Consider the following 21,493-nt stretch of genomic DNA (forward strand, 5'->3'; position numbering starts at 1 on the left):
TCTCACACTCTCCGCATACCCCTTGATGTCTTTAGAGTCAGGATTTTATATGTTTCCATGAGAACCCCTCTCGTTCTTCTCAACTCCAGTGAATACAATCCTAGTCGACCCAATCTCTCCTCATTCGACAATTGGGCTGTCCCAGGAATTTGTCTGGTGAACCTTGGTTGCGCTCCCTCCATAGTAAGTATATCCTTTCTTGGGTAAGGATGAATTGCAAATGTTTTGAAGAACTCCTTCTTTAACAGGGAGACGGTCATAGGGCCAGTGAAGAATGATGGAGGGAGTGGTAGAAACACTGGGAAGAATCAGACTGTGTGACATTAGTGAGCCTGAAAATTGCCACGCTGTGTGAATGTGTTCCCAATTCAGCCGGTCCCAGGGCTGGGCTGATTTATGTGGAATAGCCAGGTGTTGTATCCTGTAATGGCTCCGGCTGCTGTTAAAGGCGGGAGATGATTAGTGAGGGTAGCAGAGGCCCGGCCTCCAGACTCAAAGCCCGGATCTCGTCTCTCTGTCTTGGTCTAGCGCTCTGTCTTGGTCTTGCGCTCTGTCTGCCTCTCGGCGCGCGCTCTGTCTGCCTCTCGGCGCGCGCTCTGTCTGCCTCTCGGCGCGCGCTCTGTCTGCCTCTCGGCGCGCGCTCTGTCTGCCTCTCGGCGCGCGCTCTGTCTGCCTCTCGGCGCGCGCTCTGTCTGCCTCTCGGCGCGCGCTCTGTCTGCCTCTCGGCGCGCGCTCTGTCTGCCTCTCGGCGCGCGCTCTGTCTGCCTCTCGGCGCGCGCTCTGTCTGCCTCTCGGCGCGCGCTCTGTCTGCCTCTCAGCGCCCGCCCCGGCCTCTGCCCCTCGGCGACCGCTCGGCCTCTGCCCCTCGCGCCCCGCCCCGGCCTCTGCCCCCGGCGCCCGCCCGGCCTCGGCTCTGCCCCCGGCGCCCGCCCGGCCTCGGCTCTGCCCCCGGCGCCCGCCCGGCCTCGGCTCTGCCCCCGGCGCCCGCCCGGCCTCGGCTCTGCCCCCGGCGCCCGCCCGGCCTCGGCTCTGCCCCGGCGCCCGCCCGGCCTCGGCTCTGCCCCCGGCGCCCGCCCGGCCTCGGCTCTGCCCCCGGCGCCCGCCCGCCTCGGCTCTGCCCCCGGCGCCCGCCCGGCCTCGGCTCTGCCCCCGGCGCCCGCCCGGCCTCGGCTCTGCCCCCGGCGCCCGCCCGGCCTCGGCTCTGCCCCCGGCGCCCGCCCGGCCTCGGCTCTGCCCCCGGCGCCCGCCCGGCCTCGGCTCTGCCCCCGGCGCCCGCCCGGCCTCGGCTCTGCCCCCGGCGCCCGCCCGGCCTCGGCTCTGCCCCCGGCGCCCGCCCGGCCTCGGCTCTGCCCCCGGCCGCCCGCCCGGCCTCGGCTCTGCCCCCGCCGCCCGCCCGGCCTCGGCTCTGCCCCCGCCGCCCGCCCGGCCTCGGCTCTGCCCCCGCCGCCCGCCCGGCCTCGGCTCTGCCCCCGCCGCCCGCCCGGCCTCGGCTCTGCCCCCGCCGCCCGCCCGGCCTCGGCTCTGCCCCCGCCGCCCGCCCGCCTCGGCTCTGCCCCCGCCGCCCGCCCGGCCTCGGCTCTGCCCCCGCCGCCCGCCCGGCCTCGGCTCTGCCCCCGCCGCCCGCCCGGCCTCGGCTCTGCCCCCGCCGCCCGCCCGGCCTCGGCTCTGCCCCCGCCGCCCGCCCGGCCTCGGCTCTGCCCCCGCCGCCCGCCCGGCCTCGGCTCTGCCCCCGCCGCCCGCCCCGGCCTCGGCTCTGCCCCCCGCCGCCCGCCCCGGCCTCGGCTCTGCCCCCGCCGCCCGCCCCGGCCTCGGCTCTGCCCCCGCCGCCCGCCCCCCGGCCTCGGCTCTGCCCCCGCCGCCCGCCCCGGCCTCGGCTCTGCCCCCGCCGCCCGCCCCGGCCTCGGCTCTGCCCCCGCCGCCCGCCCCGTCTCGGCTCTGCCCCCGCCGCCCGCCCCGTGTCTCCCTGCCCAGTGAATCATTTGAGACTACCTCGTTGGATGTTTTTTTTTTTTAAATAATTTTTATTGAAAGAGTTTTTCCATACAGACATTTACCCCTACTAATTTTTAAATTATTTACAACACAATCCCTCTAGACAAATGTCCCACCCTCGCCCGCCCACTCGCGCGCACCAGTCCTCCCCCCCCCCCACCCCCCCAGGCAACCTTAACAAACAAGGCAGCCTACAGTTTCAGACATGAGCAGCGAGCAGACTTGCCCGCGTTACAGTCGTGCATGTCCCCCCACGACCCTTGCTGCCCCCCCCCCCCCGGGTTGCTGCTGCCACGACCCCAAACGTCTATCTCTGATCTAAAAAGTCAAGGAAAGGTTGCCACCGCCTGGCGAATCCCTGTACCGACCCTCTCAGGGCAAATTTGATCCTTTCTAGCTGAATATAGCTAGCCATATCGTTAATCCAAGTTTCAACGCTTGGAGGCCTCGCGTCCTTCCATTGAATTAATATCCTTCGTCGAGCCACTAGGGACGCAAAGGCCAGTATTCCAGCCTCCTGTACCCCCGGTTCTACCCCGACCCCAAAGATCGCAAGCCCCCATCCTGGTTTAACCCTGGACCCCACCACCTTCGACACCGTCCTTGCCACCCCCTTCCAGAACCCTTCCAGCACCGGACATGCCCAGAACATATGCACATGGTTCGCTGGGCTTCCCAGACATCTGACACACCTGTCCTCACCCCCAAAGAACCGGCTCATCCTTGTCCCCGTCATGTGAGCTCTATGCAGCACCTTAAATTGAATGAGGCTCAGTCTCGCACACGAGGAGGAAGAGTTGACCTTCTCCAGTGCATCCGCCCACGTCCCGTCTTCTATCTGCTCTCCCAGCTCCCCTTCCCACTTGGCTTTCAGCTCCTCCCCTGATGCTGCTTCCGCCTCCTGCATTATCTTGTAGATGTCTGATATCTTCCCCCCTCCGACCCAGACCCCCGAGAGCACCCTATCACTCGCCCCCTTACTGGGGAGCAGGGGAAACCCCTCCACCTGCCGCCTAGCAAATGCCTTCACTTGTAAATATCTGAACATGTTTCCCGGGGGGAGCTCAAACTTCTCCTCCAGCCCTCCCAGGCTCGCAAACCTCCCCTCTATAAACAGGTCCTTCAGCTGCCGTATGCCCACCCTGTACCAGCTCTGAAATCCCCCGTCGATGTTCCCCGGGATGAATCTATGGTTCCCTCTTATTGGCGCCGCCAACAGACCTCCCATTTCCCCCCTATGTCGCCTCCACTGCCCCCATATCTTGAGGGTGGCCGCCACCACCGGGCTCGTGGTGTACCTCGTGGGGGGGAGCGGCCATGGTGCCGTTACTAGGGCCCCCAGGCTTGTGTTGCCACAGGACGCCCTCTCCATTCGTTTCCAAGCTGCCCCCTCCCCTTCCATCATCCACTTGCGCACCATTGACACATTTGCCGCCCAGTAGTACCCCGAGAGATTGGGCAGTGCCAGCCCTCCACTGTCCCTACTCCGCTCCAAAAAGACCCTCCTCACCCTTGGGGTGCCATGCGCCCACACGTAGCTCATGATGCTACTCGTCACCTTTTTGAAGAAGGCCCTAGGGAGGAAGATGGGCAAGCACTGAAATAAAAACAAGAACCTTGGGAGGACCGTCATTTTGATTGACTGCACCCTCCCCGCCAGCGACAACGGTACCATGTCCCACCTCTTAAATTCCTCCTCCATCTGTTCCACCAGCCTGGAAAAGTTCAACTTGTGGAGGGTCCCCCAGTTCCTTGCCACCTGCACCCCTAAGTACCTAAAGCTCTTTCCTGCTCGCTTGAAGGGGAGTCTCCCAATATCCTCTCCCTGGTCCCCCGGGTGTATCACAAAAACCTCGCTTTTGCCCAAATTTAGTTTGTACCCCGAAAAGTCCCCAAACTCTGCTAATAGTTCCATTATCTCCGGCATTCCCCCTTCTGGGTCTGCCACGTACAGCAGTAGATCATCCGCATACAGCGATACTCGATGTTCCTCCCCTACCCTAGTCAGTCCTCTCCACCCCCCTGAACCCCTCAGTGCCATCGCCAACGGTTCAATCGCCAGTGCGAAAAGTAGGGGGGATAGGGGACATCCCTGCCTGGTCCCTCGGTGGAGCCCGAAATACTCCGACCTCCTCCCGTTTGTCACTACACTCGCCGTCGGGGCCGAGTAGAGCAACTTCACCCACTTAATAAACCCTTCCCCAAACCCAAACCGTTCCAACGTCTCCCACAGGTACTCCCACTCCACCCTATCGAATGCCTTCTCCGCGTCCAGCGCTACCACTATCTCAGCCTCCCCCTCCACTGCCGGCATCATAATTACATTCAGCAATCTCCGCACGTTCGTGTTGAGCTGCCGCCCCTTCACGAACCCCGTCTGGTCCTCATGGATTACCCCTGGCACACAATCCTCTATTCTAGCTGCCAGGATCTTTGCCAGCAACTTGGCATCCACGTTCAGAAGCGAGATAGGCCTGTAGGACCCGCACTGCACGGGGTCTTTATCCCGCTTCAATATCAGGGAGATCAGAGCCTGCGACATTGTCGGGGGCAGAACCCCCCCCTCTCGCGCCTCATTAAAGGCTCGTACCAGTACCGGTCCCACCAAGTCCACATTTTTCTTATAGAATTCCACCGGGAACCCATCTGGCCCCGGCGCCTTCCCCGCTTGCATCTGACCTATTCCCTTGACTAGCTCCTCTAGCCCTATTGGCGCCCCCAGCCCTTCTACCAGCCCCTCCTGGACCCTTGGGAACCTCAATTTATTTAGGAAGTCCTCCATTCCCCCTCTCCTCGTCGGCGGCTCAGACCGATACAACTCCTTGTAAAAATCCCTGAAGACCCCGTTCACTTCTTGCCCCTTCTGCACTACCTTCCCGCCCCTCTCCTTCACTCCCCCAATCTCCCTAGCCGCATCTCGTTTGCGAAGCTGGTGTGCCAGCATCCTGCTCGCCTTTTCCCCATACTCATAGACCGCGCCCTGTGCCCTTCTCCACTGCGTCTCTGCCTTCCTGGTGGTCAGCAGGTCGAACTTGACCTGCAGGCTGCGCCGTTCTTCCAGCAGCCCCTCCTCTGGTGCCTCCGCATATCTCCTATCCACTTCCAATAGCTCCCCCACCAGCCTCTCCCTCTCCTGCCTCTCCTTTCTTTCTCTGTGCGCCCTTATGGAGATCAGCTCTCCCCTGATCACTGCCTTCAGGGCCTCCCAGACCATCCCCACCTGCACCTCACCCGTGTCATTCAAGTCCAGATAGCTCTCAATGCTCTTCCGGACCCTTTTACACACCTCGTCGTCCGCTAACAGCCCCACGTCCAGCCGCCACAGCGGGCGCTGGTCCCGCGCCTCCCCCATTTCCACATCCACCCAATGCGGTGCATGATCAGAGATCGCAATGGCCGAGTACTCAGCTTCCCGTACCCTCGGGATCAGCCCCCTGCTCAACACGAAGAAATCGATTCTGGAGTACACTCTATGGACGTGGGAGAAAAAGGAATACTCCCTCGCCCTCGGCCTACCAAACCTCCATGGGTCTACTCCTCCCATCTGCTCCATGTACCCCCTCAGCACTTCTGCCGCTGCCGGCCTCCTATTGGTCCTTGAGCTCGATCTGTCTAGCCCGGGGTCCAGCACTGTGTTAAAGTCCCCCCCCATGATCAAGCCCCCTGCCCAATAGGCGCCTCATAAAACCCGCGTCATCCCAGTTCGGGGCATATACGTTGACCATCACCACTTTCTCCCCCTGCAGCTTACCCTTCACCATCACATACCTACCCTCCTTATCCGCCACCACCTCCTCCGCCACGAACGACACCCTCTTTCCCACCAGAATCGCCACCACCCCGGTTCTTTGCGTCCAATCCAGAGTGGAACACCTGTCCCACCCACCCCCTTCTCAGGCGAACCTGGTCCACTACCTTCAAATGGGTCTCCTGTAACATAGCTACATCAGCCTTCAGTCCCTTCAGGTGTGAGAATACCCTTGATCTCTTGACCGGCCCATTCAACCCCCTCACGTTCCAAGTGATCAGCCGGGTCGCGGGACGACCCGCCCCCTTCCCCTGCCGATTAGCCATGTCCTGTTCCCTGCTCGCCCCGGGTCGACCCTCCCCTACTGACCCGCTCCCCATGGCGATGTCCCCCTCCCCCCACCTCTCCAGTCCTCCGCTTCCCGTTTCTGGTCTTTTCAGCAGCAACCCGGTGTCCCTCCCTAACCCCCCTCCCCCCCCCCCCCAGGCTAGGACCCCTCCTAGCCGCGATGTACCCTCCATCGTACTCCCGTAAGTCAGCTGGTTCACGCTGACCCGGCTGCTCCTGCCACACTCCGACTCCCCCCGGCTGGGGGGGGGGGGGGGGGGGGCCTCCCCCCCCTTGCCACTCCTCCCTGGCCCCGCTCCAGCGCGGGAAAGGTCGCCATTGCTAGCCACGCCCCGCACTCCTCCCCTCCCCCCTCTGCCCCGCGCGCGGGAAAACAGAGGAAAGCCCGCGCTTTCGCCCTGCCACACCCCACCCCGCCATCTTCAGCTCCACCCCCGTCCCCGTCCATGCCTGTAAAGGAACCCCCCCTAGGGGCCCATATCCCCGATCTGCTCTCCCCCCCGTCCCACCTCCCCAACTTAACATTATAAATAACAGATAAATAACAATGTACTTAACAGTCGCCCTCTACCAAACAGCATAAATAACCATAAATAACCATGAATAACCACAATAACAATAACTAAGGGAAGTTGGCAAAGGGGGAAAAAACATCAGAAGAAAAACCACAGCAAGAGTTCAAAATCCAAACAGAGAATTCAGCTGAAAGTACCCGAGCGGCTACGGCCGCCAAGTATCCCCTGGGTCTAATTCGAGTCCAGTTTCTCTTCCTGTACAAAGGCCCACGCCTCCTCTGGGGACTCAAAATAGTGGTGTTGGTTCCTGTAGGTGACCCACAAGCGCGCTGGCTGCAGCATTCCGAACCTGATCCGTTTTGCATGTAGCACCGCCTTCGTCCGGTTGTACCGGGCCCGCCGCTTTGCCACCTCCGCACTCCAGTCCTGGTAGACCCTCACCGTCGAATTCTCCCACTTGCTGCTCCTTTCCCTCTTGGCCCACTCCAGCACTCTCTCACGGTCGCTGAGTCGCTGGAACCGCACCAGCACCGCCCTCGGGGGCTCATTTGCTCTTGGCCTCCTAGCCGTGACCCTGTAGGCCTCTTCCAGCTCCAGGGGCGAGGGGACGGCCCCTGCCCCCATCAGGGAGCTCAGCATTTCTGCTACATATCCCGGGAGGTCTGACCCCTCCAGGCCTTCTGCCAGGCCCAGGATCCTCAGGTTCTTCCGCCTCATTCGGGTATCCAGCTCCTCAAACCGGCTCTGCCATTTCAGGTGGAGTGCCTCGTGCACCTCTACCTTTCCCACGAGGACCGTGGCCTCCTCCTCCCTCACAGTCATCTCCTGTTGCAGCTCCCGAATCGACGCCTCTTGGGTCGCCTGGGCTCCCATCAGCCTGGTGGTCGTCGCATTCATTGACTCCAAGAGCTCCATTTTCAGCTCCGTAAAGAAGCGCAGGAGAGCGGCCTGCTGCTCCTCCGCCCATTTCCTCCATTCCTCGGGTGCGCCACCGGCCGCCATTTTGGTCTTCTTCCCCCGCTTTTTTTTGGGAGCTGCTGTTGCTTTCTTTACCACCCCACTCCGGGTACCGACCATAAAGTTGGTCTGGTTCTCTTCAGGGAGCCTTCCCCCACCGGGATTTGTCCTTACAGCGCCGTTGGGGCCCTCCAATCGGCCCGAAAACACCTTTGTAGCAGGAGCAGCCAAACGTGCGACTTAGCTGGTCATAGCCGCAACCGGAAGTCTCGTTGGATGTTTTTAAGGGGCAAAGATAGGGCGGCACAGTGGTTAGCACTGCTGCCAACGGTGCTGAGGACCCGTGTTCGATCCCGGCCCCGGGTCACTGTCCGCGTGGAGTCTGCATATTCTCCCCCTGTCTGCATGGTTCTCCACCTACCTTGCATGTCTTTTTGGATTGTGGAGTAATTGGCCACGCTAAATTGCCCTTTAATTAGAAAAAAAATTAGGTACTCTAAATTTATTTTTAAAAAGGCTAAGGTAGGTAGATTTTTGAACAGTAAAGGAATTGAGTGCTATCGTGAGCGGGCAGATAAGTGGAGCTGACTCCTACTAATTTTTATGTTCTTATGAGATGGGGCTCTGAGGAGAGACAGTGTTGACCAGGTTTCATCCCATCCAACATGAACAGTGTACTCTTAGTGAAAACCACAAATTAATAGCAGGGACTGATTTTTCTTCATATCTCACGATGGACCACAGAGGGAGGTGAGAATGTGGAATTTGCTATTATCGGAGTGGGAAAGCCAGTAGTTTAGATGTATTTAAGCGGAAACGCAATAAACACACTGGGAAGAATGGAATAAAAGGACATGCTGATGGTGTTAGATGAAGAAAAATGGGAAAATGTTACCTTGGAGCATATCGGCTGTTGTAGAACTGTCAATCCATATGACCTGTTTCCGCACGGTAAATATACAATGTCAGACAAAAATGTGATGTCTGGCTGTTTTTAAAAAATATATATTTTATTAGGTTTTTAACATTTTATACAAAACCACAAACCATGTGTCAACAACCTCAAGTAACCAAAACACCGAACCCATGCCAACCACCCCCTCCCAAATAGAACTCCATCCCCCGCTAACAATAACCATATCCTTGAAATGCAATAGAATCGCACGCAATCTGCCAACTGCTCCCCTCATCATGAGCTTAATCATGAGTTGCAAAAGCTCGATCAAGTCACCCAACCATGCTATGGCACTGGATGGTGCGACCTGCCTCCAACTCAGTAGGATCCATGCCGAGCCAGCAATGAGGAAAATACCAAAGCATCCGCTATCATCCTCATCCTCAGTTCCTGCTGGTCTGACATCCCAAATATCGCAGCGAATGGGCAGGGGCTCCACATCCACATTTAAAATTGCCAATATTGTTTAAAGAAAGGTCTCCAAAAACCATACAACTTGGGGAAGGACCAGAACATGTGCATATGGTTCTCAGGCCCCCTCAAACACCTATCCTCAACCTCCTTTCTAAAAAAACAAAAACGACCTTGGTGAGAAGTGCTCTGAACACCTTGAGCTGAATCAAACTTACCCTTGCGCAGGATGACGCAGCATTCACCCAGCGGAGAGATTTGCACCTCATGTCCTCCTCCAAAATGGGACCCAACTCCGCCTCCCACCTAACTTTCACCTCCTCCATCGATACCTGCTCTTCCCCCATGATCCATCCATATATCCTGGACGTGCTGCCCTCCTCCTATGCCGCACAAGAAACAATTCTCTCCAGCAAAGTGGACGGCAGCGTCACTGGGAATGTCGGGAATGCTTGTCGGACCCAATCACACACCTGAAAGTAGCTGAACAGATCCATCAGACAAAGGCCTACCTTCTAGCATACCCCATCACCGCCGTCCCTGGGACCCTTAAATACAGCAAGAGATCATAAGCATGCTCCACGCCCCTCACAATCCCCCTCCATTTGTTTGTCCGAGGCCCTGAAAGCAATTGCTTATCGTTCAATCACCAACGCGAGTAACCACGGGGGCATAGGGCAACCCTGCCTTGTCCCCCTATACAACATAAAGCACCAAAGTTTGTGTTGTTGGTTCGCACTCTGGCCCTGTGCATCGTACACCCAGGACACAAACCCAAACTTCCCCAGAACTGTAAACCAGTATCTCCATTCAACCCGATTGAAGACCTTCTCTGTGTCCAACGACACAATTATCTCTGGTTCTGATCCCACCACAGGTGCAAGAAACACGTTGAGTAACCACCTCACATTAGACAACAGTTCCCCTCCCTTCAAAAAGTTGTCTGATCCTCTCCCACAACCTCTGGGAGGCACATCTCCAAATTTAACGCCAAAAACTTAGCTAGAAGTTTTGCATTCGCATTAAGCAGAGAAATTGGCCGATTCGACCCACACTCCGTGGGAACCTTATCCTTCTTTAGAAGGAGGGAGATGGAAGTCTGCCCCAATGTCTCCAGAAGGAAACCCTGTGACAGTGAATCATTATCTCCCTTGCAACAATGGGGCCAACTGATCCACAAACTTCTTATAAAATTCTACCGGGAACCCATCTGACCATGGCAACTTTCCAGAGTGCAGATGTCTGGCTGTTTAAACAATGATTAATTCCAGTGCTTCTTGACTGAAACAATATCTGTGCAGGTTGAAAATAAGTGGCACTGCCTGTGGGTTAGATGTAGCACCTAATTGAGCCATGTCCTGTCGGGAGTAATATATTCATCGCTGAAAGTTGTTTCATATTTCAATCTTCAAATGAGATTTGGTGTGGTGCATCATTACTATCGAAGGCTAGCGGGAAGTCTTACAGAAGTGGAGATTATATAATTTGAGAGAATTTCTTGTATTTAACCCATTCACAGGCGGCACGGTTCCGACCATGGATGACTATCTGTGTGGAGATTTCACGTTCTCGCCATGTCTGCGTGGGTTTCCTCTGCGTGCTTCTGGAGGAGCCGACATGGTGCTGAAGAATGAACTCCAAAATGTTTCCAACTTTGGGCTGGAGCAGAACTTGTGTCCGTGATTGGCTGGCCCTTTCCCACACCGCTCACAAATATTCTCCACCCCCTCAAACAGCCGGCTCATCCTTGACTTTGTCAGGTGCACTCTGTGTGCTGCCTTCAGCTGTATTAACCCCCGCCTTGCACATAAAGTTGAGGCATTCACCCTCCGCAGCACCTCACATTACAACCCTCCACCAGTGGCATCCTCAGCTCCTCCTCCCACTTAGCCTTCACTCCCTCCAGAGATGCCTTATCCTCATCCAAAATCTCGATGACCCCCCCTCAATCCGATCTACCAACAAGGAGGGCGTTGCCACCGGAAATGTTATAAAAAAGCTTTTCCGCAAAATCCCGCACCTGCATGAACCTGAAACCCTCCCCACGCTGACCCCCCCCCCCCCCCCCCCCCCCCCCCCCCCCCCCCCCAAAACTCCTCCAGACTTGCAGATCACCCAATAACAAATCCTTCAACTCCATCCTCCCTGGCTCCACCCATCCCTGAAACATCACATCCATCCTCCCTGGCTCAAACCCATGGTTCCCTCGGATCGGCATCAACTTCGACTCTTCTCTTCTTCCCCCCCCCCCCCCCCCCCTCCCCCCCTTTGTCCCTTTGGAAGCACCTGTTCTCCATCTACACAACTTACTGTGCTGCCTCCCTTTTGTGTTACTTGCAAATTTAGATGTAACATTTCTCTATACTTTGTCCAAGAGTATGATGTATATGGTGAAAAGTGGAGAAAACAGATGACTCAGATTCCCGGGGAACATTATTTGTGGCATTCCACCAAAGATTTATCCCTATTGCCTGCCCCCTCACTCCCAATCAATTGGCAATCCTCATCACAAGCTTACGCCTGAATATCAAATACTTAAATTTTTGTGAATGCAAAGTCTTTATTCAGTTTCGCTCAGTTGGCTAGACAGCTAGTTTGTGATGCAGAGCGAGGCCAGCATGATGGGTTCAATTCCCGTACCGGCTGTGATTACTCATGAAGGCCCCGCCTTCTCAACCTTGCCCCTTGTCTGGGGTGTGGTGATCATCAAGTTAAATCACCACCAGTCAGCTCTCTCCGTCAAAGGGGAAAGCAGCTTATGGTCATCTGGGGCTATGGCGACTTTGCCTTACCTTTTCACAATATCCATGGACCTTCCTCATGCACCGCAAGTGGCCTCCTCCAACCAAAATCAGCCGTCCACTACTCTCACAAATCCATGCTGACTCCATAATCAGCTCATAGTTGGCTAAGTGCTCAGTGACTGTGACCTGAATTATAGATTTCACGCAACCTTTCCATAATTTATGTTATATCAGTATATCTTTAGTTACCTAGTTTCTTCTCTTGGAGAGCAGTCAATCTATAAGGCACAATTCTTGAATATACAGACCTAGCTTATTCTATTTTCTCCATTAAATCCATGAATTTCCTTCCCTTAACTAAGTTTACGTTCCCTTGCACTGCTGGTATTTTGTTTTCTTCCTTTCCTGAGAATGGAATGGACATATATTAATTTAACGAGTCTGCTAATTCCATACTGTCCATTGTAGTCTCATCTGCATATTGGGTTTATATTGCCCTTCACAATACTGCTTCTCTTTATATTTATCCACCCTTTCCTGTTTGCTTTGATATTCCATGCAAGAGTCTGTCATCTCTTTGTTCATTTTATGAGTTTCATCATATCTTCTCCTGCTTTTAATAGCTCCCCCTTATCTTGCATTTGTATAGACTTTACTAAAAGCGTAACATTGTTTCTATCTAATTTGTTGACCATGGTTGCTTAACTTACAAGCGAAGCTGTGTTTTGAAGGCATATCCTGGTTTTGTATCATACCATAAACATCTTTGAATGCCTTCCCACTACCTATCTGCAGGTTAACCCACTAACAGCTGAAAAGTGGGTCATTTCATCTCCCATTCCTGCAAAGTATGCCTTGCTTAAACTTTAAAACTTTGGTTTGCAACTCTCCCTTCTCTGCAAACCTAAAATTTAATTCAAATTACATTATGGACACTATTCACAAAATGTTCCCTCACCATAAGATTGTCAACTAATTCTATTTTTACGGCGACTTCAGGTGCCGACATGTAGTTGGAGGTCTCACGTTGGGTGACTCCTGCTAGGGCTTTTGGTTATTGGTCTCCAGTTTGTGTGGAGAATTTGGTATGAACATTTGTGGGAAAGCCTAAAGCAGCCAACGGCTGCCAAAATCCAGATTACAAAATCAGGGGAAACGGCGGCGAGTGAAAATCTGCCAGTGAGTTCGGAGGGGACTCTAGCGGGTGCAGGCTTTTCAAGTGGGGCCGTCCCCATTACGCTGGCCAAAGTGATGGCGGGGGAGTTTGAGCGGTTGTTTTCTAAGCACTTTGACAAGAATCGCAAGATGGTGACCTTGCTCAAGGAATGGGTGGATGAGACTCTTGCCCTGTGAAGGGGGCTTTGGCAAAGCCATCGACAGGTGTGGGAGCAAGGAGAGATATTGAAGGAAGTGGAGGAGGCATTGTCAGAACATGTGACCAGTCCATCTCTATTATTGAGGAACTGTGGAGGGTGGTGGAGTGCAACGAAGGGCTGAGAGCCAAAATGGAGGACCGAGAGAACAGGTTCCAAAGGCAGAATTTAAGGATTGTGGGTCTATCTGAGGGGCTGGAGGTCCAGAGGCTGACGAAGTAGTGAATGAACTACCAAGAGCTGTGATGCTATGCTTCTACAACTATCAGGTGGAAGAAAAGATGCTGAGATTGGCAAAGCTGAACCGAGAGGCAAGGTGGGAAGGCATTGGTATTCAGATTTACCATGATCTCACCGCAGAACAAGTGAGAAGGCGGAACTTTAGGATCTAAAGTTCCAGAAACATGCATTCTCCAGTCAGAAACATGGTCCAAAAATAAATGGGGAAAAATGCAGAAGTAAAATATACTTTGGGTTAGAATCGCTTTGCTGACTAAAGAATGATTTGCCAAATTAGGGAACTACTGTTGAGAGACCAGACCAGACCCCCAACATTTGTTAGGATACCGGACAAAAACCCTAAACAGATTTTTAAAGTTTGTAAAACTGAGAGGAAAGAAAACTTCACCCAGGAGTGATGACTCTGACCAATCGGTATCTTTTATGTTAAAACAAACTTTAATTCAAACACAGAATAAACCACATTAACACCAAAGAAAATAGTTTTACAATTATCAGATAAACAGATCTTGAATACAAGGAAAAACTAAAACGTACAATCTATACCTGCTACTAACTCCAATTAAACAACTCCACACATTTCAATTGCCACTTATAAATATAGTTAACTAGGGCAGCACGGTGGCGCAGTGGGTTAGCACTGCGACCTACGGCACCGAGGTCCCAGGTTCGATCCCGGCTCTGGGTCACTGTCCGTGTGGAGTTTGCACTTTCTTTCCGTGTTTGCGTGGGTTTCGCCCCCACAACCCAAAAATGTGCAAGCTAGGTGCATTGGCCACGCCAAATTGCCCCTTAATTGGAAAAAATTAATTGGGTACTCTAAATTTATTTTAAAAATAATAATAAACAAATAAATAAATATAGTTGACAGACAGATTACTTGCCTGATTGTGGAGAGGTCCTTTGGAGGGAGAGATCCTTTCAGGAGCAGAGCAGCATTTGGCAAAAACTGCTGTTCAAGTTAAAATCCTTCTGCCATGTCAGACTCCCATCCTATGGCAGACTACAAAACTATCAACAGACCTGGCTTCTCCCATTCATTACATAATCTGTATCCCACTAAGATGTCATATGATCTGCTTAGCTAGGACTAACAGCAACCCCATATAAATTATCTATTCTCCAGAGAATCTCCAACAGTCATAACAATATTGCATTAGCCCTCTACATGTAAACAAGTAAATGGTTAGAATCAATCATTACAGTGTTAGCAGACACAGTCTGGATACCTTAACCTAGATTCTTTAATAATGCAACAAATATATACTGTAGCCCAGGCTTTTAACCCTTACAGCAACAGATACACACTATCTATGCCAATTTCTTACATTTGTGCTAGGAGACATCCAAAGAGTATTCCTGTTCTGTTTCTTTTTGAAAGTGAATTATTTTTCTACAGAGCACTATCCACTGCCTTTCACCTTGTGACAATATATGTATTTTGTGCCATGTCATGTATATGACTATGTGTCACCACTACTGATTTTTCATTCTATTAACTAACTACTCACTTAATTTGGGCCAATTTGCTTATCGTTTTACTGGACATTGCCTTTTTCTAGTCTAGTGCCCTTGTCTTTCTGAGCCCTCAGTTTCTTTTTATTGTGCACGAGTTTGACTGCCTGGTTACAGAAATGACAGTACAAGCATTGGAGGGATTATCGCAAAGGTTCACCAGGATAATACTAAGGATGAGAAACTGTAATCAGGGAAAGATACTTGAGGTAATTGAACCATTTCCGCTGAAGCCAAGAAGGTGAAGGGAGATTTAGGAGATTTTTGAAGATTGAATGGGACTTCCTTTGTGTGGGAGGGAAAGGTGGTTTCCTGCAGTTCACTAGTATCTGATGAGGAACCTTCAGTTGAAATTTGTCAAAAATGAGGGGCTTGTAGAAATGTCATTGCATATTTCATAGTTTTCAACAAGGAGTGGTTAAGGCACAACCCATTGTGTATTTTGAAGACCAAACTGAATAAATATTTGAGATAAGGGAAAATACAGAGCACTAGGGGAAGCTTCTGGGGTATTTCCATTAGTTTTGGATCAACCTCCATCAGCCAAACTTGCTACACCTGCTGTAACTTTCTATGGGCCGTCTCTAAGTGCAGACTCTGATGCTGATTTTGGTCCAAAATGCATTTTTATTAACCAATACAAATAGAACAGGCTGCACATGGCTGAATATTCATGGGGAAATATCTGTTTTTCTTTCATTAGACATACAGGGAACATTTGGAAGGACAGAAACACAAAAAGAAGGAAGCGGCCCTCAAAACTACTAATCAAAGCAGCAATACTGGGACAGCTCGTGGCATTCAAAATCAGCTGCGTTGTGAACTCTGTGATGTTTCTTGCACTGGAGCTGATGCTTATGCAGCTCATATTCGTGGAGCAAAGCATCAGAAGGTAAATGTATTCTTTGCAGTTTTATAACCACCCTTTATTTGTGTAAATAGTTCCTGGTCTGGTAAGCAATGTTAGTATTTTGTCAATATAACTCCGTGATTGAGCTTGAGTTTATCCAGATTTGGAGAAAAATTGTATCCATGGCTTTTCCTTATTTAATGATCAAGATCTTTGATCATGATCTGCGCTTTGCAATGACCAACTGACGAATGGAGGGTGGATAATAAAAACAAAAACTAACAAACATCATGCTGCGTACATAGTCATAAATTTCAGTAGTTCTCAATGAGTCAGCCGGTCATTGCAAAGCAGTGACCCTGATCAATAGACGAGGAGAAGGCATGGTTGCAGTTTTTCCTCCAGCGCACCACAGCAAAAAACCGCACCGACCTCCTCAGAAGACAAACACGGGACACAACCGACAGAGTGCTCTTCGTCGTCCAGTACTTCCCCGGAGTGGAGAAACTACGACATCTTCTTCGCAGCCTTCAACACGTCATCGATGAAGATGAACATCTTGCCAAGGTCATCCCGACACCCCCACTACTTGCCTTCAAACAACCACGCAACCTCAAACAAACCATTGTTTGCAGCAAACTACCCAGTCTTCAGAACAGCGACCACGACACCACACAACCCTGCCATGGCAATCTCTGCAAGACGTGCCAGATCATCATGGATACCACCATTACACGCAAGAACACCACCAACCTGGTACGCGGTACATACTCGTGCGACTCGGCCAACGTTGTCTACCTCATACGCTGCAGGAAAGGATGTCCCGAAGCGTGGTACATTGGCAAGACCATGCAGACGCTGCGACAATGAATGAACGTACATCACGCGACAATCATCAGGCAGGAATGTTCCCTTCCAGTCGGGGAACACTTCAGCAGTCAAGGGCATTCAGCCTCTGATCTCCGGGTAAGCGTTCTCCAAGGCGGCCTTCAGGACGCGCGGCAACGCAGAGTCGCCGAGCAGAAACTTAGAGCCAAAGTCCGCACACATGAGTACGGCCTCAACCGGGACCTGGGATTCATGTCGCATTACATTCATCCCCCACCATCTGGCCTGGGCTTGCGAAATCCTACCAACTGTCCTGGCTTGAGACAATTCCCACCTCTTTAACCTGGGGTTACCCCTATCTCTGGATCTGTAAAAACTCAATTACCTGCAAATGCTTGCATTCTAAGCATTGTCTGGCATCTTTGAATTTGTCTATATATATGTTTCTGGAACACACCTCTTCATTCACCTGAGGAAGGAGCAGTGTTCTGAAAGCTGGTGTTTGAAACAAACTTGTTGGACTTTAACCTGGTGTTGTAAGACTTACTATGCTCACCCCATTCCAACACTGGCATCTCCACATCATTGAGAAAAGGCAGAAAGGTTGGATTTACCGTACTGAGACATGAGAACTTGCTGAAGCAGATGTTTTCAGGAAGATTAGAGGGATATAGTCCGGGAGGGCGAAAGCGTATGATGATGTTGGACAATGTGAAATTGAAATGGGAGGCTGCGATAAGCAACTGAAGAGGAAAGCACACAACTGCAAGATGTGGAGAAATGAGATGACCTTCCCATAGGTAGATTACTGCTCCTGTTATGGTAACATACTTCGGTTCGATTAGGTTAACATTTTGATTTTTGAAATTAACTCTTGCTTGATTTTAGCAGATGGTATTGTGTGTTTTGTAATTAGAATGCATTTTTCAAAACAATTTTGTCAAATCTGTTCCATTTACAAAGTAACTTTATTGCCACTGTTGAGCAGCAAAACAATTGATTTGTAATGATTTCATCCAGGTAGTGAAGTTACATACCAAACTTGGCAAGCCCATTCCCTCGACAGAGCCTAGCATGGTGAGCCAGACGACAACCACAACTACAGCTGGAACTTCAATCAAGCCAACTCCTCTGAGCCAACCCACAGGATCCAGCAGTGGTATGACTGCTGCAACTGCTACTGTCTCTACTGCTGTAAAGCCAAATCAATTGGCGGCTGTCTCTGTCAATAATGTTGCTAACAAGCTACTTGCTGCAAAAAAAGCACCAACACCGAAGATCACTTTTGTTGGCAAGTACTCAAAATTAAATTACTTTTATATTTTTAATTTAACAAGCTGTTCTCCTATTTGCTAACCTGTCGAGCACCAACAGAAGTGGGGCCACACGGTAGCACAGTGGTTAACACTGTGGCTTCAAAGCGCATGAGTCCCAGGTTTGATTCCCGGCTTGGGTCACTGTGCGGAGTCTGCACGTTTTCCCAGTGTCTGTGTGGGTTTCCTCCGGGTGCTCTGGTTTCCTCCCAGAAGTCCCAGAAGACATGCTTGTTGGGTGAATTGGACATTCTGAATTCTCCCTCTGTGTACCCGAACAGGCGCCAGAGTGTGACGAATAGGGGATTTTCACAGTAACTTAATTGAAGTGTTAATGTAAGCCTACTTGTGACAATAATAAAGATCATTTATTATTATAAAGAGCACTATCTGACTATCCAATTACTACATTTGGGATTGAAGGGAATGGAGGGAAAGAATAAAAAGAAGAATCCTAATTGACACCGGATGGTTTCCCCGAGTATACACAAAAGTCATCAGTGTTGGCAAAATCTATTGCGCTGAATGGCAATAATCTGTTTTCTTGGTAAATCTGGACTGATAAATGTTAGGATAATCAGCAATCTGTGATGTGGGCAGCACAGTGGCGCAGTGAGTAGCACTGCAGCCTCACGGCACCGAGGTCCCAGGTTCGATCCTGGCTCTGGGTCATTGTCCGTATGGAGTTTGCACATTCTCCCCGTGTTTGCGTGGGTTTCGCCCCCACAACCCAAAAGATGTGCAGGATAGATGGATTTGCCATGCTAAATTGCCCCTTAATTGGAAAAATTAATTGGGTACTCTAAATTTATAAGAAAAAAACAAAAAAAAAAACAATCTGTGATGTTGTATTTTAAGTGTCATTTGTTTAATTCCTTTCGTAATGTAAAATTACAGCAATTAGCCACTGTTCATGTACAAATTGCTCGACTTCTGGTGGTTGATTTATTTTCTAGGTGGTAACAAGCTGCAGACTACAGGAATAACCAATATCATTGACGAAGTCAAAACACCTGAAGTTAAAGTAGCAACACCACCTGTTCAAGAGACCAAATCTGAGGCAGTGGTGGAATCCATGACAACTCTTGCTGCATTGCAGAGTGATGTTCAGCCTGTTGGTCATGATTATGTGGAAGAGGTAATTTTATGGAGACTGTTGGTTCTCACTTTTTACACTTCACATTTACTACATTTGGGAGATTACGAGGTATTTCTAAAATGTTGGGGGGGGGGGTGTATTGTAGGATTGTTAATTTTATGCAGAATAATGAAACTCTTCTATGTATAGCAATGTGAAATATTAACTGGGAGTAAATCTAATTTGTATTCATACTTTATGCATATGTAAAAAGTAAACTGTTGAGATTTTGGAACTGCTACAATGCAGAAAGAGGCAATTCGGCCCATCGAGTCTGCACTGAAAGTTCATCCTGCCTCAGTCCACCCCCCCCCCCCCCCCCCCCCCCCCCCACACCACAACCCTGTAACCTCAACTAACCTGCATGTCTTTGGACTGTGGGACACGAAGGACAATTTAGCGTCCAAATCCACCTAACCTGCACGTCTTTGAACTGTGGGAGCAAACCGGAGCACCCGGAGAAAACACTCGCAGACACTGGTAGAACGTGTTAACTCCAAACAGACAGTCACCCAAGGCCAGAATGTGAACGCAGGGCTGTGGCGCTGAGAGGCAGCAGGAGGTGTAGTGTACACTATCACCCCCTGTAAGCTGATGCCCAAACATACATGTTGCCAAAGACATTATTACATTGAGCCTGGAACATTTTGAATCATGTTGTGTGTCCTTTCCTGCCAACAGTGCCCCCAACGTGTACCAAACAGGAGAATGGGTGAGGCACTCTGCTCCCGCATACCCATTAAAGTGCAGATCTCTCACTGGTGAAGGTTGAGACTGGTTTGAGTGCATCATCCTCCCAGATGTGTTCGATATAGCCTGTGAGATATAGCCTGCACATGACAGCCCAAGCCAAGATCAGGAGCATTTAGTTTGTTTCGGCATGACTCCCCAAGTGTGAATCCCCACCTGAAACTGAAAAGTATTTCAACAGAACACCCTAGATATGCTTGTGTGATCAGTACAAGGGGGCACACGTTCATGGTGAAGGGAGATAGGTTCAGTAGAGATGTGCGGGTGAAGTTTTTACACAGAGGGTGGTGGTGGCCTGGAATGCACTGCCGAGTGAGGTGTTTCAGGCAGATACGTTAGCGACCTTTAAGATGTATCTGGATAGACACATGAACAGACGGTATAGAAGGTTATAGGCGGTTGGTTTTGATAGGACACGTGATCAGCGCAGGCTTGGAGGGCCAACGGGCCTGTTCCTGTGCTGTACTGTTCTTTGTTGTTCTTAGCTTTGTGTGTCTTTACTGAACAGTTCTCTAATCTCAGGCTTCTTGGAAACTTCTACTAATTTCTTTAGTTTCCATAACTAGCTGCTCTTCAGATCTCCGCACTTGTTTTCTTAACCATTACTCTGTTGTATGCTTTTCTTCCAGCAAAGCTGAGTTGTTCCCTCTCTAGTCTTCTGAATCAACTTTCTAGCTGTGAGAGCTGCTTTCTCTCTCACTATTTATCTCCAACTGTCCACAAATTAGCTGAACTAAAACTTATAAGCTTCTCTACCTTACAAGGCTCCAATTGCTAAGCAACACCCACCTTTATTTATTCACACGCAGTTCTCTCTAAGCACAAAAGAAACACAGTTGAAACTTAACCAACTCCCACACATACCTTTTGTCTAGCATGAATCTAACTATAGGCTCTTTTATTTATTTATTCACACGCAGTTCTCTCTAAGCACAAAAGAAACACAGTTGAAACTTACCCAACTCCCACACATACCTTTTGTCTATCATGAATCTAACTATAGGCTCTTACCTTCAAGGCACAGAAACATTAAATAAATCCACTTAAACTATACCTATTGCAAATGTTTACCAGTACAAATATAAGTCCCTTGAAACTACCTTTGTTTTCCTAACAGCATTCCTTTTAACATTTTATCTGTTCAGTTTATATTTTGGGTAGCTGAGCAATGTGCACCAGAAAGTTCCCAATCTTGATCCTTTGCAGGACTGGCTGACTAGTGGAGTGGTAGGGATGTTGATGTTGCATTCAGTTTTGCTGCTTGAATTTCACAACCAGTACTGGAAGTATGCAAATATAGGCATTAGATATGAATGGATTGGCAGCACGGTAGCACAAGTGGCGAGCATTGTGGCTTCACAGCGCCAGGGTCCCAGGTTTGATTTCCCGCTGGGTCACTGTCTGTGCGGAGTCTGCATGTTCTCCCCATGTTTGCGTGGGTTTCTCCCGGTGCACCGGTTTCCTCCCACAGTCCAAAGACGTGCAGGTTAGGTGGATTGACCATGATAAATTGCCGTTAGTGACCAAAAAGTTTGGAGGGGTTATTGGGTTACGGGGATAGGGTGGAAGTGAGGGCTTAAGTGGGTCGGTGCAGACTCGATGGGCCGAATGGCCTCCTTCTGCACTATGTTCTATGATTGGATGTCACTGAGATTTTCCCAGCTAACACTCAAAAATCTACCACATGAATAATCATAGTGCTGGGAGTCATGGTGCACACAGTTCTGAATCATCTCGCTCTTGGAGTTGAGCACATATTCTCAGATAATACTTTTTATTGCTATATTGTTGCAGGTGCCATTTTTTCAATATGACC

General features: G+C 50.8%; 1 protein-coding gene across 3 annotated transcripts in view; it reads left to right on the forward strand.

Moving 5' to 3' along the window:
- zfr (zinc finger RNA binding protein) overlaps nucleotides 1-21,493 on the forward strand; it is a 135,396-nt gene that overhangs the window by 53,660 nt on the left and 60,243 nt on the right. For all 3 annotated transcript variants that reach the window (XR_005459942.1, XM_038790705.1, XM_038790706.1), the window contains 3 exons: nucleotides 15,502-15,690; nucleotides 17,497-17,767; nucleotides 18,746-18,927. Coding sequence is in view for 2 of the 3 variants with exons in the window: in XM_038790705.1 (XP_038646633.1) it covers nucleotides 15,502-15,690; nucleotides 17,497-17,767; nucleotides 18,746-18,927 (642 nt within the window). In the remaining variant the exon portion in view is untranslated. The remainder of the gene's footprint in view (nucleotides 1-15,501; nucleotides 15,691-17,496; nucleotides 17,768-18,745; nucleotides 18,928-21,493) is intronic.

The sequence above is a fragment of the Scyliorhinus canicula genome, chromosome 3 (assembly GCF_902713615.1).
Source record: "Scyliorhinus canicula chromosome 3, sScyCan1.1, whole genome shotgun sequence".
Lineage (NCBI taxonomy): Eukaryota > Metazoa > Chordata > Chondrichthyes > Carcharhiniformes > Scyliorhinidae > Scyliorhinus > Scyliorhinus canicula.